This window comes from Lampetra planeri, chromosome 17, assembly GCF_965212315.1.
Source record: "Lampetra planeri chromosome 17, kcLamPlan1.2.h2, whole genome shotgun sequence".
Taxonomy (NCBI): Eukaryota; Metazoa; Chordata; class Hyperoartia; order Petromyzontiformes; family Petromyzontidae; genus Lampetra; species Lampetra planeri.
Window position 1 is genome coordinate 8,259,184 of NC_136123.1, and position 19,019 is coordinate 8,278,202.

Sequence of the window (19,019 nt, forward strand, 5' to 3'; positions counted from 1 at the left end):
CATACCTTTGGGCTTACTTTGAAACTCCTTGCATGATAATCATACATTCGGTATTATCTTAATGAGGGGTACTGTACTGAAACATGGTCATTAATGTTGACCTATGCATACTTTTTTGGTTAATATAATTTTCTCAAAAACATGCAATTCCCTCTCCTTCAACGTTACTCCATTCCATACAGCGAGTGCATTTGTTTCAGGGGCTTGTGCCCCGCGTTGCAACGCCAGCAAAAATCGCATTGACAGTTGTTAATTGTTTCACGGGAAAGAAAAGCACACCGATTATCGTCATGAAAACGCCAGCTGTTAGCACTACATTCATAATGCCACAGCAAGCAATGCCACATGGCGTGTCTCAGCCTGGGTCTGTCTTCCATGCAATAAGACACGATGACAACCATATTCATATTTTGTTATAATTAAACGAATGCACGACATTTAATTGATGAAAAATCTACGTTGTCATGGTTATCTAGAGAGAGAGAAAGATATTTACATGTTGCAAGTATGCTCTAAATGTATGATTTGAGCGATAACAACGGCATGCTTGCTCATCATACGACAGGGCCGTTAATGTACGCTTCACTGCACGGCGGTGCTCTTTGCTAATTCCCCATATGGAATGAGTGGACAGCTGAAGGGACTTGAGACCAATCGTCATCGTGCAAACGCAGTGGCAAGTCTGTAGGACGATTACCTTGCCCAGCAGTCTAATCAATGGGGAACAAACGAGTGTCAGCGAGCGAGCGTGCGTGCGTGTGTGCGTGGGTGGGTATGCATTTTGAATGCATCTCTGACCTGTGTCTATCCAGCTGACTGAATGTTTCATCCTGGTAGATGGCGGCTTTCCATTGGCCACTCTATCTCCCGCTTTCTATTTGAGTGAAAAGAAAATGAAAAAGAAAAAGAGGAAATCAGAACTCAGATGTCGTGGGCATCGAATCCTTAAAAAGAAATAAACACACAGAAACAAAAAAAACCACTTCCATGAGCACAATCGCAATCTTCACATCCCACTCTACAGTTTCGCCAAATCCTTACACAGATCCAATCTCGGAGCAAGACAAACCCAAGGTCAAAGTAAAGCGTTCACTGTGGTACTGTTGACGCTTCATCACGACGCCGATAGACCTGTTAAGGGGAGCCGGGTTATCAGATAGAAATGACACACTCAATCTAGCAGGGTAAATAGGATTCATGCACACATCATGCATAGATTGCCCCATTTGCAAGGAGTTATGCTTTTATTTATCAGGGGGGGGTCTTTGTCAACTGTATATGTGTGTATATATAGAGTAGATTCAATTTATGGATTCTTTGTCAAGACACATTTTTTGAATTCCACGCACACGACACCATGAATCTCCATTGACCATCTCCATCGCAGAAAGGGTGCAAATTCTCATTAGGGGGCATTATGAAAGTGTCACAGCGCGACAAATTCTGAAAGAAAAATTCGTTTGTGATGATCCCCATATCCACATCAAATCATTGAATGGGGCCTTATTGCAATTCTGCATGCATCTTAAGGAGTCTTAAACTAAACTAAACTATTTTATTCTACCAGGTAGGGCCCACTAGGCTATGAAGCTTTTTTTTCAGAAACGACCCAGCCACAAATGATAACTCAACGAAATGACTAATCATGTGGAAATGTATAGCAGCCATATATTCTAAACGCACGTTTCAAAAAATGTCCTTTACCTCAATAATCTTCCTGAGATAAAACACATACAAGCCAATTAAATATTCTTAAACATGCCATTATCAACTGAAACACATCCAGATTATTGCTTGAAAATGACACACACTGTTAAATGGCTCTGAATATGCAGGCCTTAGTGAGCCTGTGTGTGACAAGCGAGCTTACTTAAATGAGTGCCGCATTACACACGTGTCAGCGCTTTACCAATACGCACGCTACACGATGAATGATTAAAATACATTTCTTCACCCGCCGGGAGAATGCAAAATAATGTTTTTATTGATTAATAGCAGACTTTTTAAGCACACGCTGAAATAAATACATCAACTTCTTTCCGACACATTTGGTTTCTCGTGCGAGCATTTACTAAGCGCCCGTACAAATGTTGCTCTGCATGTGGATTTCATTTGCGTAAAAACCATCATTTACCAGCACGAGCCATAACCTCTTGTACACAACTCATACATGCATTGCAACAAGCTCATTTTAGCATACATACTCTTTCTGCAAGCACTCCGAATGTCACGAACACACTAACACACCTTACGTACACACCGAAGGCAAAAGATCCCCGGTATAGCCTCAACAGACGGCAATTGCTGCACCAACGGAAACCAACACGGCACACGAGGGTGGCCAACACCACTCCCAGCCTCCTTCATCTCTCCTAGTGCTGATGTTTAAACACCGCATCAAGTACTCGTTTTAGGCCGAGTAGACCTAGGGGAGGCCCCGGACTGGCTCAGATAATCGTCACTGGTTTTGGCCACAATCGTGATTCAAACTCAGGTCGCCGGGTTTGAAGCGCAGATTGCGGTAACCGCTACACGACTGCTCCCCACGTGCGTACGAAAACACGTACACACACTGACATGTGCAATAGCGATGGAGCATTGCGTGCGCATGGAGTATAACCGGGCCTTGTCGTTTGTGGAATGACAGTACCCCCCTCAATCTGGCCGGAATTAGAGCATTTACGCTTGTGTTGCGATCGAAACGTCGTAGTTTTTTGTTATTTTCTTTGAACCTGTCTACGTGACTTTACCGAAAGACCCAAAAATATGAATATACCATTGCTGACGGCGGGGAACACGGAACGCTCGACAGCTCTGCCCTTCTAAAATCTCCACCGTGCCAACTCATCATCCCCCTGCAGACCGTGCCACTCACCCGTGCTACCAAAACCCCTGCGCCGACAGGCGTTCATGTCACGTTCACCGTAATGGGTCACGGTGGATCCAGGAGAAATGTTGCGGTTAGGGCTAACGTCACCTTCTTGCAGCCCTTTGCCTTCGCCTTGCCCTGCACACAGTGTCGGCTGCTCGCAAAGGCACTTAGGTGCTTGCGCACGGTCCTCTGGAATATCTCTGTCTCCTGCCGGTCCTGCTCGCTCTGGCCGGCCAGCGTGTAGCGGCCGTACTTGTGCTTGTGCTGCGCCTCGCAGACGCACGCGCACACGCACGCCACGGTATGAACAGCACAACGCACGGGGAGGAGTGAGAAAAAGCCAGACGTTCAATGTCGCGGATACGGTGCATTTCGCCATCAGCATCTTCAGCAATGGTGTCAATCCATTGCTGGACGAAGGAGCCCCCACGGTGTCGTCATTCCTCACCATTCTGCGATGACTCAATCCATCTCACTCCTGCATCGGAGCAAATTTAATCGCTCATATCTCCATGGCGCCAGTCCTCTCTAGCGTATTCTCATCTGTGGTTGCGATGCCATCACTGATCTTGTCCATCAATCATCATCTGTTTTTAGTGATGCATCCTGCCAGGGCCCACTTAAAAAGTGATGCCGCATCTCTAATTCGTCTTTGTTCTCTGATCCATGTGTTGCACTTTCTGTCTCCCTGTGTAATTACAAGCATACATCTCTTTGTGCACTATCCAGATTTCAGGACAGGGTTGCATGGTGGGTTGCGAAGTGGGGATGGAGGCTGGACTGGCTTAGATACCCCTGGCCACTGATGTGAGCCATTGCTGAGAATCAAACTCAAGAAGGTGGGCTCCCGGCAGTGCAGTGGCACCAACCATTATGCCCACACTTTCCCACCGATGTGAAAGCCACAGCATAAATGACTCGGATATATAATGCATACTCTGAATTTAAAACCCATTTCGTTAGAAATGATTTTTGGTGTTTAGTTTGTTGTCCTTCCCCCGCACCTCCGATTAGCACGGTTGGCTACATAGAGTGCAAAAGATGTTCAACGTATGCACAATGCAACATTTCAAAAATCCAGAATTTATTTAAAGAAAGTACATTTTTAAAAATCACACATTTCCGCACGCTGACCTGACGCATGGGCAAGACGACGCTCAATTCGCATTCACGACTCGTGGCACCCACGGGCGGAGAGACGGGCGTCACGTCGCACACCGGGGCCCGAGAAACCTCCCTAGCGTGCGCGTGTTTTCAGCAGCCCTTTCTTTAACCCTTCGTCGAGCCTCGGCAATCTCTCAAACAGTGTCAGGAACTCAATAAGCAGGTGATCGGTGCGTTCCGCGGGAGGGGGGACGGGCCCATCGCGCGGCCGGCGAGGGGGCAGCCCCCCCTTGGCGCCCGTCGCCGAGCGATTGCGCTGCCCGACCCCTACCCTGCGCGGCGGTCGATACAGGTTCTCCTGGAGCATGCGGTGAGTGACGATGTCCTCCCGGTCGCGCACACTCTTACGGCCGGCTTCCACCGCCTGCATGTCCAAGCACACGCAGCTGCTGTTCTCCCTCCTGCAGCGGCGCAAACAACACGCAGAACATCGACGGGCACGGCGATGGGCACGGAGACGGGCACGTGCTCTTTGTGCTGTACCCCTTTTGGCATCCTCTGGTCTAACACCGTTTGAGACGAGGCTCTAAAGAAAGCTGTCTCTGGTGTGGACCAATCAGTTTCAAAGACAATGCACAAACTATCAGAGCATGTTTTTTTTGCATGTTCACCACAAGTATATGTGGTTCATGCAGACATGATTCCTTGCAAAAAGGTTTCAGTTTGGTGTTTTAACATCTTAACACCTGATAATTAGTTTTTTACCCTTCTATCTGGCAACAAAACTGACACCTTTTTACAAGGAGTCATGTTTGCATAGACCACAATACCTGCAGTCATAATGCAAACAAAAAACATAACTCTGATAATGTGCACTGTCCTTGAAGTTGATTGGTCCACACCCGAGACAGCTTTCCTTAGAGCCTAGTCTCACACGCCAAAAGGCGTCATCTGGTCCAACCCATGTGAGACTAGGCTCTAAGGAAAGCTGTCTCGGGTGTGGACCAATCAACTTCAAAGACAGTGCACATTATCAGAGTTATGTTTTTTGTTTGCATTATGACTGCAGGTATTGTGGTCTATGCAAACATGACTCCTTGTAAAAAGGTGTCAGTTTTGTTGCCAGATAGAAGGGTAAAAAACCAATTATCATATTTTTACTGGCAAATGAGGTTCCCATGGTGTAAATCTTAACACCTGTTTTATTGCCAGAAAGGGTAGAACCCATTCTCATATTTAGATAATACTGGCAAGAGACACCTCTGTCTGCACGACAGCGCACTGCCCGTTAATAGATGCATCTCGCGAGTGTTCGCACGGATAGCACGGTGGGTCAGATGGAGTTAAACTCCGCATGGCACGCCGTGGCACAGCATGCAACGCCGTGTCCACATCCATGGACGAGCAGAGCAAGGTAATCCGGATCGGCAAATCGCAGTGCGAGGGTGAGTGCGTGTGTGTGTAGGAGGGCAGTCGGAAGCCACAGCTCGGTAAGGATACACAGGTTAATCTAATTCTAATCTAATTCAAGCAGATTTTACGGTTTATTCAGCGATAACAATTAACGCAATAAAATGACACATGACCCATTTATGCCACCCGTTTATTTCCAGGGCTGTGAAAAATGTAGGTAATATTACCGACATAGAGTCTGACCTTAGGTTTAACCTAATGTAATAAAAATACATTGAATAATCATTTGCTCAAATTATGTTACGAAAAAAGTGAGCTCGTTAAATTACTCGGCTCTGCTACGGATATATCGAGTGCACATAAATTGGGCACACGCTCCCTGCTGAATGAATGACTCGATATGCAAATTAGTATTATTTTCAGGGCCAGGTGGAAGCTGTTGAGGTACAAGCGGTGGCATTACAGCATGTTGCTGATCGAAGCCTCGGGAGCCTGGAGCCGAGCCATGGAGAAGTTGACGCTGCTCATCTTATCCCCGCTCGGCGTGCGAATAAATGCCAAAGAGCCACTCCGCTCTCCCTGCACGCATCACACAGACAAAGACAGCCGCATATAGCACACGTTACATCACCTACACAAGATGAGCAAAGTGGTTTACACTGCATCCCACGATGCGCTTCTTAATGAGTGCATAAACTTTTGTTCGCGCTTTTTTGGACTTTGTTTATTTATTCATTTTGGGATCCTTTCTGTTTTACATAAGTCATGCTTCACGAGGTTTAACCGCATACAAACATATGCACACAACCATGTGCACACGTGTGCATTCCGAACACAAAGACATAGATCACCCATACAGCCTTTTTAAGGGACTGTTGGGTAAAATGTCATGAGCACACACCGATGAAGGCCGGCTAGGCACACGAGTGGCCGACACGATAAACAGCCACCTTTGTCTCCCCAGTGCCGATGCTTAGATGCCTCACCAGGGCTAGCCCCAAACCAATTCACATATTTGCAACTATTAATGGTCGTGAGCGGGAATCGAACTCGGGTCGTCAGGTTCATAGCGCAATGCGCATAAACATTACACCACAGCATAACAAAATACAAAGATCCCCCGTATAGCCTTCACATGCTGTTGGGGCAAGTGCTGTTAGCGAGCACCTATGAAGGCCAGCACGAGAGGGTTGAGTGGCAAGCAACATGCCTGACCACCTCCCAAGTGGCAATGTTCACACGCCACACCAGGTACTCATTTGAGGCTGAGTAGACCTAGAGGAGGCCCAGGACCGGTGCAGATATTCGTCACTGGTGTAGTACGTGAGCGAGAATCGAACTCGGGTCGCCGGGTTCATAGCACAGCATGTTCACCGCTACACTACTGCTCCCCACACATCCAAATGCAACCGCAAATACATAAACACACACACACAGCTGTCAAGCACATAAGATCCTAATACCCTTAAGACCCTGTCTTATATGCCACGGTTGTTCAATCGCAGAGCAAAGCTTTCCTCCACAACAATAACCAATAACTGATAGTCAGGAACAATTTCTATGATTCCCCTGTTCATTCAATAAGTTTCCATTACCAGCCCAGAGGAGGCTTTGTTCAGGCATGGCACGGTGCCCGCTTTCTTCTGTCTCGATTGCAAAATAAAATATATAATGCCAATTATTTTTAAATGCCAATTATTTTCTCAAGGAAGTCTCACTGAGTCTCGGAGAATTTTTTTTCAACAAGGTCCTGCATTCGGGATAGTTGGCCAATTATATAAAAGAGATTGTTTGGGATGTGTGAGGAAGTTAGAGCACTTGCGAGAAAACCCACAGATACGAGGATAAAAAAACCTCTCTCAAAGATCTGCATAGGCAGAGTTAATTCACCGTTGTATGGCCATCTCCGGGCTGCTAACTTGTGTCACCTTCTGACCACACCTCACAGCTCTCCTCACATTTAGGGATGTTATTATTATCATGCTCCGGCTCGGCTAAGGTCAAACATCCATCTGAAATGTTTTCCTTTTTTGAGAACTCATCAGTGACTGCAATCACACCGTCACTTTGGATTTATAGCCAAAGTATAAAAGGGCCCTATTTGAAATATATCCATCAACATTTGTTATTTTTATTTTATTTTACTTCACACGATCCACCAAAGCAGAAAATAATAATTTTTGCAGTATTGTAGTAAATGTGCTGAACTGCCTGGATGTGTCCATGGATGTAATTTGCCTGCAATGTTAGGCATCCCAAGGACCATATATATACATACTAATGAGACCCAGAAGAGTGAAACCCGATCCAGTGTTTTCCTTGCTTAACCAAATGCTCCAAGAGAACATTGATTTTACAAGACTCATAGAGAACATGTGATCGTTAGTCGATGGAAAATAATTACGTAAAATTTTGTTCAATGAACAAACCTTTTGATATATATTTGTAATTAATATAAATATCTTCTTCTAGTCCTTTAGAGTTTTGGGCCATTGGAGCATGACAGTTCCCTTGACCAATATCTCCTTGCATTTCTCTCTCGACTTATTTCTGTCCTCCACTGCATCTCTCACCTCAGATGTGTTTGACAGGCAAACAAAGATAGCTGCTATGTAACACCTTTGGTGAAATTTGGGCTACGTCTTTGTGACAAATTCAAATGTTTTTGTCTCACTGGGAAACAACAGTGCAGTGGCCAACGAGAAACCAATATTACCTTTTGCTGCAATGGCCCCTTGAACTCTTCAACACATGTATGATGAAGAAACAGATGCCATCAATATGGAGGAAGGCAAGAGTCACAGCTCTGCCCAGACCCGGGAAAGACCATTCATCACCGAAAAGCTACAGAACGATCTCCCTCCTCAGCATCACTTACAAACTCTACGAACGCCTTATCCTGCGAAGAATTCACCTCTGGTGAATCTCACACTCATACGAGACCAAGCGGGCGTCAGACCCGGCCGATCCTGTGCAGGCCAACTACTAAACCTCACACAGTACATCGATGATGGTTACCAACAGAAGATGACCACAGGCGCCGCGTTTGTTGATCTGTCTGCTGCATATGACACTGTTCAACACCGGCATCTTAATCCACAAGCTGTACCTCATAAGTGGCGACCGCGACCTTCGCCAGACCATGCGTAGCCTCCTAGAGAACAGACGCTTCAACGTGGAACTAAAGGGGCAGAAACGTAGATGGTGTTCTCAAAAGAATGGCTAACCACAAGGCAGTGTGGCTCGTCCCACTTTTATTCAATATTTGCACCAACGATTAGCCACTTCCTGCTGAATGCCAGCGTTTCATCTATGCTGACGACCTCTGTATCACCACACAGCAGAGGAATTTCGAGAACACAGAGAAGATCCTGGAGAGGGCACTGGATGCGCTGTCAAGATAGTACCTAAATAATCATCTCAAACCCAACCCGTATAAAACCCAAATATGTGCCTTGCACCTGAGAAACTGGAATGCAAAGCAACACCTGAATGTCACCTGGGGAGACCTCGGACACCAGAGTCACCCAGTCTACCTCGGGTTAACACTGGATCGTATACTCAGCTACAAAAAGCACACTTTAAATAGCAACGCCAAGCTCAACACACGAAACTACATTATGCGAAAGCTCGCAAATTCAATGTGGGGAGCACATCCATCCAGTCTACGCGCCACTGCCTTAGCACTTTGTTTCTCCGTGGCTGAATATGTAAACATGTCGACACCGCCCTAAATGGCACGTGCAGAATCATATCAGGGCGCCTGAGAGCCACCCCTGTCCCCTGCCTGTATGCAGCACTATCTGGCATAGCGCCCCCTAACATCAGGAGGAGGGTAGCAGGTGACCACGACCGGCAAGTCATAGAGTGGGGACATCCGTCATCCGCTTCGTGGCCATCAGCCAGCACAGCGTGGTCTGTCGTCGAGAAACATCTTATTGTGCTCCAATGTACCACTGACCACATCACCGAAATATGCGAGAACGTCCCTTTGTCAAAAATAATGGAAAAAAAAATCGAATGACAAAACTGTTGAATGGAGCCGACGAGGAATCACCCCCAGTGAGGAGCTCGCGCCTGACTCCATTTCCAAATGGCTCACATGGTGGAGCCCAAACAGACTGAGAGTGGGTCTCGGCAGATGCAACTCTCTCGTTAAATCATCGGGGGGGGGGGCGGGTGGGCTTCTACACAACTGACCAATCGCCTTGTCAGTAGAAGCAAACCACATGAATCATCTCCCGAGATGCCCTGTAGCACTCCTCAAGATTTGGCAATGCCAACACGAGAAGCGGTGACCTGTGCAGAATATTGGGCAGAGACTATAGAGGTTAGAAAAGAGACACCACGAAGACCTTTTGCTGCATACCTTTATCAACATAACCACCCCCCACCATCAGCACCCCCTCCACTCCCCCTGCACTATTGTGCTACTCCACAAAGAAATGACCACTTAAGCACCGAAATCATGCATGTTACTGCAGGCATTCCAGAGACAAACACACATTTGCATTTTCTTTATGGGGAAAAAAATTATCATTATGAAGTGAATCGCAGCAAGCAGTAGAAAATTGGGACGCGGAATCAAGCTGTTACTAATTTAAATTTCCATTATTTTGAACAAAGTCATAACGCGTTGCAGAAAAATATGCTTCGCAAAATGAGGCATTAGAGAATGCGATCAAGCGAATGCAGTACGTCGCAGTTGTCGCATGTTTTATAATTTGATAGCCATGCGTACATTTACAAATTTCGACCATTGCGTTACCATAAAATGTTTTCACTTTAGAAAATTACGCGACGAGGTCCTCATCATCCACCTCTTCAGCGCATTGCACTTCGTAAAAATCGCTGGCAGCATTGTCTGGCTGCAGGGAGGATTTAACCCCGTTTCAAGCCATAAGGTGGGCCAAATACTAATTAGCGAGTGTTTACCAGAGACTGAAATTAACATCTCACATTTTCCCAAATGTGAAATATGCATGAGCATCTGCTTAAAAATGCAATAACAGTGTAACGTATACAGCGCTTGATAATTTATGCACCTTTGTTAAATTTTTTACATTATTCATCAGAGAGAGCGGCAACTTGTACTGGAATCTTAAGACCGCAAAAAATGTAGATAAGATGAGCCGTTAGTAAGGCGCATTTCATCCGTAGATCCCAATGCATCCATGTGCGTTTTCAAGACAGGCTTGAATATTATCTAAGTAGATCGCTTTAAATCGGTTGCCTCAGAAAGCCTCGCTGCAGCTTTAACCCTGATATTTCTCAATAGAAGGCTTCTTCTTGGCATTTCAGACAAACACAATCCTTTGAAAAAATTTGCATGAGGCAGGAAACCGTATTGCTCAGAGAAAACCCACACAGATGATGATATATACTGTGTACCCAAACTTCAGTGCACACGTACTGGACATGTACTCATTCGTTGATTCATTAAATTACACTAATTGTTCTGCCTCAAATCATGCCTCACCGCTCAATTATTTATGTATGCCAATTATACGCAGATTATATGTTCTTGTTGTTGTAAGGTTCCAGCATATGGTTTGAAAAATGACAGTAACAGCATTAGAATGTTATATATGGGCCAATTATATGTTTAAGCTAACGAAGCAAACGCCACCGTACGATTCATAATCAACGTTTTTGGGTTTAGATCGCGTTATTTATAAATGTGTCGTAACCCTCCACCACCCGACACGGCCAATCAGTAAAAAAGTGTCACGTTGACAAAAGACAAATAGTTCACTGCTTTAGCTCACCGGTGTGTTGAAGCGTGAAACCACAACATGAAAAAAAATTTGAGTACGACGTTTCGCTGGTAATGATGACGTCACCCTGCTGCTGCTCTATATAAGACCGGGAGCCAGAGCAGAGCCTCACCATTCTGGCGAATTGCCCGATGATGCTGGATGCAATTACCAGCGAAACGTCGTACTCAAAAATTGTAAATGTTGTGGTTTCACGCTTCAACACACCGGTGGTCTAAAGCAGTGAACTATTTGTCTTCTGTCAACGTGACACTTTTTGCTGATTGGCCGTGTCGGGTGGTGGAGGGTTACGACACATTTATAAATAACGCAATCTAAACCCAAAAACGTTGATTATGAATAATATTGGTCGCGAAAGCCTACGTGTTAAACCACCGTACGAGAAATATATTAAGACATGAGAAACACCAAATAAGAGATGGCAAACATTTGATGAAATTAGACAAAATAATCATTCAATCGCAATGCAACCAGGATTCCTGATGAATGGCTGTGGGCTGAGTGATTTCACCATGACATGCCTAACACACAATGTGTCAGAAACCTACTTTCTGTACTGTCTTGGCAGAACCTTCTTTATCCTACGGGCAAGTGCCTTAATCGAGTCATCGACCACCTCCGAGGTTAAAAGAGAAACCAGCATATGTCACAAGAAGAAGAATGTCTCACAACACCAGCAGAAGGGGGAAACTACGTGTGAATGCATTGTCTTGAGTGGGGCGTTATAATTACGCAATCCTGGGGAGACAAAGATAGGTGGCAACCCTAGTGGCATGAGGAATCACCTGGCCGGGTGGCGCTACAGTAATCAACTCGCCTGTTGAAAGTTGTCAGTGCCAAATCCTGGGTGGGGAGTTGACTCTGCCTATTCTTCTATGACTTATCACAATTTACTTTGTGAGAAGTCAACTGTGATCACCCTAGAGATAGACTTGCCCCATCCTATGAAAAGACTGTCAAAGAAACGGAACGGACGCCGAGTCATTGGCAGGAATAAATGAGTGCCCAATGCACGCGTTTCTCAGAGAAATGGCAGCGAATCACCTGGCTATCCCGGAAGCCACTGAACATCAGCCGCCTCACCTCACCACAAAACTGTTATCAACCGTTGACTTTGAATCTCCATAAACAAGACAAAGACTTGCCCCCACCCAGGGAATGTGACCTCAAAAAGTAGACGATTCCGTGAAAAAAAGCCAGGACGGATGACAAGTCAGCCTGCGGGAGCGCGTGGGAAGAGTGCACCTGATCCACGAAGCTGATGGCATCCTGGATGTTGAGTCGGTGATAAACGTCCCAGATCTCGCTCTTGTTCCGCCGGGCGGACTGCCGCATCAGCAGGCGGCTCAGGTGCCGCTTGTCAAACTGCTCGAACCTACGGCGGCAGCAGCAGCGGCGGCAATGGCAATGAAAAAACCGTGCAAGCACCACCATCACGACCAGAATGAGCAGTGGCAGAAATATGCCGGTGTACGACGATGATTCCATACTTCTCACAACACCCAAGCGCCTGCAGTGTACGGGCACTCTTCAGAATTGTTCCTTTCCCAACGCGACGATGATTCCACAGAGGAGGCATGGCAGTGAACGTGGGTTGCAGGATGAATTGGTTTCATTACGGCGACTTCGAAATTGCCATCCCGGAGCGCTGAGCAAGATTGTATACAAAATATTACACTGTGTTCATTACATCGCCATCCATTATTACAGCCTCCGCAACGTAAGCAAAGATTTTTCATGAGACAATACAGTCATGTATTTAAGCAGAAGACAAATGATACGCATTGAAATAACCATTATCCATTATTGAAGAAGGATGTGTAGACAGCAGAGGTGGTGTGGTGGTTAGAGACCTCCGATTAGCATGGTTGGCTAAGTATGGTGCGAAATAAGTTCAACATTCATACATACAGCACCTGGCTGTGGCCAATATTAGCGGTTATATTTCAACACATACTGGGCAGGATGAAGACTTTGTTTAATAAGTGTCATTCCTCTAGCCCTCCACACGTCTGCCATGGTATTGTTGATGCACATCTCCTTGAGATTTAAGAGTCCCAGGCGATTACTAATATCTGGGTGCGATTACGAAAAATGCTTCAGCTGAGTGCCGTTGAAGAACACTCAAGCTTCTGAAATAACAACAAACTTGAGTATGGTACATAAGGAATATGTTGTCAACATTTCAACCATGCTGTCTAATTATAATACTGTCACGCTAGATGACAACATTACAGCCGATCTCTCTCGTGCTCCCAGGGTGGGCCACTTTACTCCAGTGACCCGGGTGCTGCTCAGAGGTCGCAACCGGGTACCCGATACCCGTACCCTACCGATACCCGTACCCTACCCGATACCCGTACGCTACCCGATACCCGTACCCTATCCGATACCCGTACGCTACCCGATACCCGTACCCTACCCGATACCCGTACGCTACCCGATACCCGTACCCTACCCGATACCCGTACGCTACCCGATACCCGTACCCTACCCGATACCCGTACGCTACCCGATACCCGTACCCTACTCGATACCCGTACGCAACCCGATACCCGTACCCTACCCGATACCCGTACCCTACCCGATACCCGACCGGGTACGGGTAGCTGGGTATCGGGTAGGGTACAGGTACCCGTTTGCGACCCTGGTGCGGCCGGGTACGGGTACGGGTAAGGAATCAAAACCCGTTTGTGACCTCTGGTGCTGCTGCAGGGGACACCTGCTGCCCCGCCCCCTCTCTCCCCCCACCTCGTCTCCCCCCCCCTACTGCCGAGGCCTATATAACCTCGTATCACGGCAGATCTCTCGCCTACTTCAGCAGTTTCTTCTTGCTGTGGTTGTCCCACCTGATGACGATTGCTTGTGTTGCGATCAAAACGTCGTGGTCTATTATTTTTCTACCTATGTGACTTTACCAAAAGAACCAAAAGGTATGTATGGATTCCTTACCTAAGTGTTCATTTCTCACCATAGTCATCTTACCTTAAACACACTATTTTGTCCTCTGGATGTTTGCCCTCCCCCCCCCCCCACCGTCATAGGGATGTGTAATTTTCACCACTGACTCAGGCCTCTAAAGAGAAGATTAGCACCACCTCGATGATCATTTGAGCAGGAAGTCACTTTGACTTATTTTTCGTCCACGACCTATCCAGCCAGTCGCTGCTATGGTCTGTGCGCTAGACTTACCATTGGTTGGGAGCAAAGTTAATATCTCGATCGGGGGTCGACTCAGCCGATAATCCATCTGGAGTCAATAAAACCGCCTCCACTTTGTGGTATTGAACAGTGGTGATCATGTGAAAATACGGGCCCTTGCCAAGGTAATGTGGAATTTTAAAAACTGGTCCAGAAATTGCTGTTTGAGCAAGGAGGCACATTCATTTACTTTTGGATTTATCTTATTCGTATTCTTCGGCATGTGCGCGTCGCTGATAATACAACATCTGTTGCCCATCGCTAGTTGTGCTGAAAACGTGATACTGGGCCTTCTCCATGAACTCCTGCAGTCCAACAAAGCCGTTTGTGGCAGGGAGTTCCAAGATTTTGACCCAGCGAGGGTGAAGGAGCAGGTTGGTACATCGCACAAATGCTGTGAAACTGCCTTCCTGTGGGCGTCGAGGTGCCATACCCTGGCTCGCCAGGAGAAGGCAGTACAGCAAGTGCACTAATCACCATCTGTTTCTCTCTTTCCGGGGATAGAGTGTTGCCCCCTCGCACGCATGGGTTTTCTCCAGTTGCTCCGGTTTCCTTCCACTTGTATAATAAAGACTCATTCATTGAACAAAGATATTTTAGATAAAAAAACACACAATGTAGAAGAACCCTCTTGAAAACAGTCCAATGACTCAGTGTGGCTTTCCTGGATAAATAAGTAAAAAATAATACTTTAATTATTAGTATAAACGTCCAGGTGTGCCGCTGGTAGTGAAGTCACTCCACAGTCACGTGCTGCTTTAATCCATCTCCCCTTTTCTGCTGATCCCTTGTGTGTGCTTCCAATGTCTCAAAGTCCTTTTTCATCACCAGTTTGTTCATCAGCTATTATTCACTGGGTCCACCGTAAGCTGCATCCACTGCACAAACCATGCCAGATGCGGATACCTGATGCACAAATGGAAAGTTACAAAAACTCTCCAGTGTGCGTCTGTGGTCATCCAGAACAGACCGCACAAGGTATAACGACGCAATGCCCAATCCACAAATACGAAGGAGACATCACAGCGATGATGATGATGATGATACACCACTCCGCTGCTCCTTACGCGGTTGTCTCGCTTGACCACCTGGATGTGAAATGATAGTTGTTGCTCTGCATCTACATCAGCCATACGAAAGAAGATTCACTTGGTTTCCAGAAAGAAGCAGCACAAAGAAATCAACTCACCTGATTCTAAATGTGCTCTAGTTTTATTCTGAGCCGAGTAGCCTCCTATTGTGCTAAACGGAACACTGCTTCTCGTTGACGGACACTATTACTGGTGTGGACTCGAGTCATGTGACTTGGACTCGAGTCAGACTCGAGTCATGAATTTGATGACTTGCGACTCGACTTGGACTTGCATAACAATGACTTTGTCCCACCTATGAGATGTGGACTCGAGTCATGTGACTTGGACTCGAGTCAGACTCGAGTCATGAATTTGATGACTTGCGACTCGACTTGGACTTGCATAACAATGACTTTATCCCACCTATGAGATGTGGACTCGAGTCATGTGACTTGGACTCGAGTCAGACTCGAGTCATGAATTTGATGACTTGCGACTCGACTTGGACTTGCATAACAATGACTTTGTCCAACCTCTGACTATTAGCATCGTGCAATGTTATTATTCTATCTTCTTTTTTCAGAACAGCCATCGAACTGTCTGTAATTGGATGGAATCTGTCATGTGCAGCTTACAGTATTCTGACTGGAAAATGTATTCACTGCATCCTAAATGCATTAACTTTATGAAATATAAACGATACCACAGTATGCATTTTTTACCACTGTTTACAAGTAAGATACTTTTCTTTTAGCTCCAAGGACATGTACATTTTCTATCTATTGTATCAACTTTCCCAAAAAAAACTTGTCCTTCATATTAATGCCACTTATTTACATAGAAAAGTAATTTGGAAACAGATTAATTGCTTCTGGTGTGGTGTGTACTGATTAATTCCCATCATAGGAATACCAAATGGTGTTATGTGAGAACATTATATTGTTTATTAATGTAATCAAACACCTTTACGTCGTGAACATTTGTTCGAATTTATATCTGCATGTGCTCCATTCCAGTAAAGTACTTTTATTATCAGTTCAATAGTGATTTAAAGCTTTCGTGACTGGAGGGATTCATATTCTTGGTTCTTTCGGTAAAGTCACGTAGAAGAGAAATAATAAAATAATAATGAAAAATTCATAAAACAATAAAATTCTCACATACAAAGAATTTTATTGTTTTATTTTTATTATTCTATTATTTCCCTTCTACGTGACTTTACCGAAAGAACCAAGAATATAGTTCAATAGTGCCCACGTGTAAATAGAACTAAGATCATAGCTCCATTATGTAGGTCAAAACACGCAGATTGTTGTGTATTTATGTGCATTGATTTGTATCATTATTCCATGAAACTATCGTGGTGGAAAATATTAATAACTAAAACAACGTGAGACAATGCAGTAAATAGATTTACGTAAACACCCACAAGGCACACAAATAACACTCCTTGCCATCTCAACAACCAGTGCAAAGAAATAATCTCAGCGTTTTTTCTCTGACCAATGTTCCAGTTTGTACACACAAAACTGACTGAGTTGTGTGGGTGCACAAGTCCACTCTGCAGAAAATTGCACAATGCCATGATTTGATAATTGTCCAACTATTGAAACTGCTGACCTATCTATCATAAGCTAATTAAGAGATATATGTGGATCTGGTAAATGCCAGCACAGAGCTTTGTTGTGCGGTGTGAGTGCTGAGCAGGTGCATGAAACTTTACTCAAGACTTTTGTACAAAAACAAAAGGTCAAAATGCGCGCATTCAGTAATTCCACAGAGATACAGTGCTCTGACCCAGAATGTGACGGAGTTCAATAGGAAACCAGAGTTTGTAAATACATAGCAACAATTGATTAGCACTAAGTAAAATAAAAAATAAAATCACTATGATTATTCAAGCTTGATGTGATTCAAGCACAAGTATATAACAAATAAATGATGCTATAAAATATTTTATTTATTTTACCGAGCAATGCCCACTGAACTAGAAGCGAACCATCCACAACTGCCAGCTCAACAACGTGGCTTACCACGTGGTCATTTATAGCAGACAAACACTCTAAACAACAACTCTGTGGTTGTTAGGAACAAATTCCACAACCGTGTTTCCTCACCCGAAGTAAAACAACATCTTGAAGTGGAGAGGACACGTGAATTGGGATTTCGCAGTTCTATCAAATGCATCGGAGCCCCGCGTGAGAAGGGAGGCGTTGCTTTTACTCACTTGTCCCTCCAGTAGTGATGCCCGTACTCTCCAGCCACATCCTCGACGGCCGCGAGAATGTGGTCAAATGCCTACATCAAAAGAAACCAGAGTGGAAACGTAAAAAAACAACAAACTCCCAATTTTTTTCGATTTAAAGCTTTCGTGACTGCAGGAATTCATCTTCTTGGTTCTCTCGGTAAAGTCACGTAGAAGGAAAATAATAAAATAATAAAAATAAAGCATAATAAAATCTCTGCCTTCTCAACAGACCTGTTCTCCACCTGAAGACGGCTGCTTGCGTTGTGGCCGAAACGTCGTGAGAATTATTTTATTATGTTTTATTTTTATTATTTTGTTATTTTCCTTCTAAGTGACTTTACCGAAAGAACCAAGAAGATAAACTCCCAATTGCTTCGCTGCATTTGCCCAGAAAAAAAGACAAAGGACGTCATGGGGAAATGTAAAAAGTCATCAATATTTCTGTTTGATGTTGAACAGGACCCCATCATTTATTTGGAATGCTCTTGCCAATAATATCTGGTTACCCAGCAGCGTTTGTCTAACAAGCCTGGCTCTGCCGATGAGACTCTGAACCTATTCAGAGTTTGCTTGCTGGAAATATTACGCTGCTGCAAAATGCTGGTCTGGAAAGTAAAATCGGGTGCAATATTAACACATTCATTTTTATTTATACGTGAAGACAGAGCAGAGTTCTGCTTATATTTTTTCATGAGTACATCGACTGATATCGATTACTATGTTCACATCAGCCACATAAAACTGTGCTTGCAAGAATCAATTCCTCTACTTTCAATTCGTTTCGGCTGCAATCGGTTCACGGCACCCGCTGCTGCCACTGAAGTCAGCTACATTCACCAGGATGGGACAAGAAAAAAGTAAAGAATCGATTTTCTTTGAACAAATCGATGACTCGCAACGGAAGGGTGGGAACTTCAATTACAGGTTTACATTTTTAGGCGAGTCAAGGCTCAAACTTGCCCTATTCGAAAATGACACCACAAATTATGCAATTTGGATCACAAAACACAGTCGCAATAATACTGGCAGATGCATTCCTCCCAGAGGTCGCTCTTGCATATGTGACTATCCTGGCCTATTGAATTCTCACCTGAATAAACAAATGAACTAAAAATAACTTAGTGGAGGCCAATAGCAATCCCTTTTTTGAGGCCGAGTTGACTTTGCATGGACGTACGTACGTTGAACTTCTTTCGCACCGTACGTACGCAGCCCACCATGCCGATCGGAGGTGCGGGGGAAGGACAACAAACTAAACACACAAAAAAAACTTGGGGGAAGTCCAGGAATGGCCCAGGTACTAATGGTAACTGATGTATATGGCAAAACAT

The 19,019-nt window shown here is 44.9% G+C and overlaps 1 protein-coding gene across 1 annotated transcript in view; it reads right to left on the bottom strand.

Annotated features, from left to right (window-relative positions):
- LOC144723336 (sodium/hydrogen exchanger 3-like) overlaps window positions 1–19,019 on the bottom strand; it is a 130,177-nt gene that overhangs the window by 11,946 nt on the left and 99,212 nt on the right. Inside the window, exons 9-14 of the mRNA XM_078602041.1 lie at window positions 17,668–17,738; window positions 12,412–12,541; window positions 5,853–5,968; window positions 4,308–4,437; window positions 2,978–3,136; window positions 799–874 (exon numbers count right to left, since the gene is read on the bottom strand). Coding sequence (XP_078458167.1) covers window positions 799–874; window positions 2,978–3,136; window positions 4,308–4,437; window positions 5,853–5,968; window positions 12,412–12,541; window positions 17,668–17,738 — 682 coding nt within the window. The remainder of the gene's footprint in view (window positions 1–798; window positions 875–2,977; window positions 3,137–4,307; window positions 4,438–5,852; window positions 5,969–12,411; window positions 12,542–17,667; window positions 17,739–19,019) is intronic.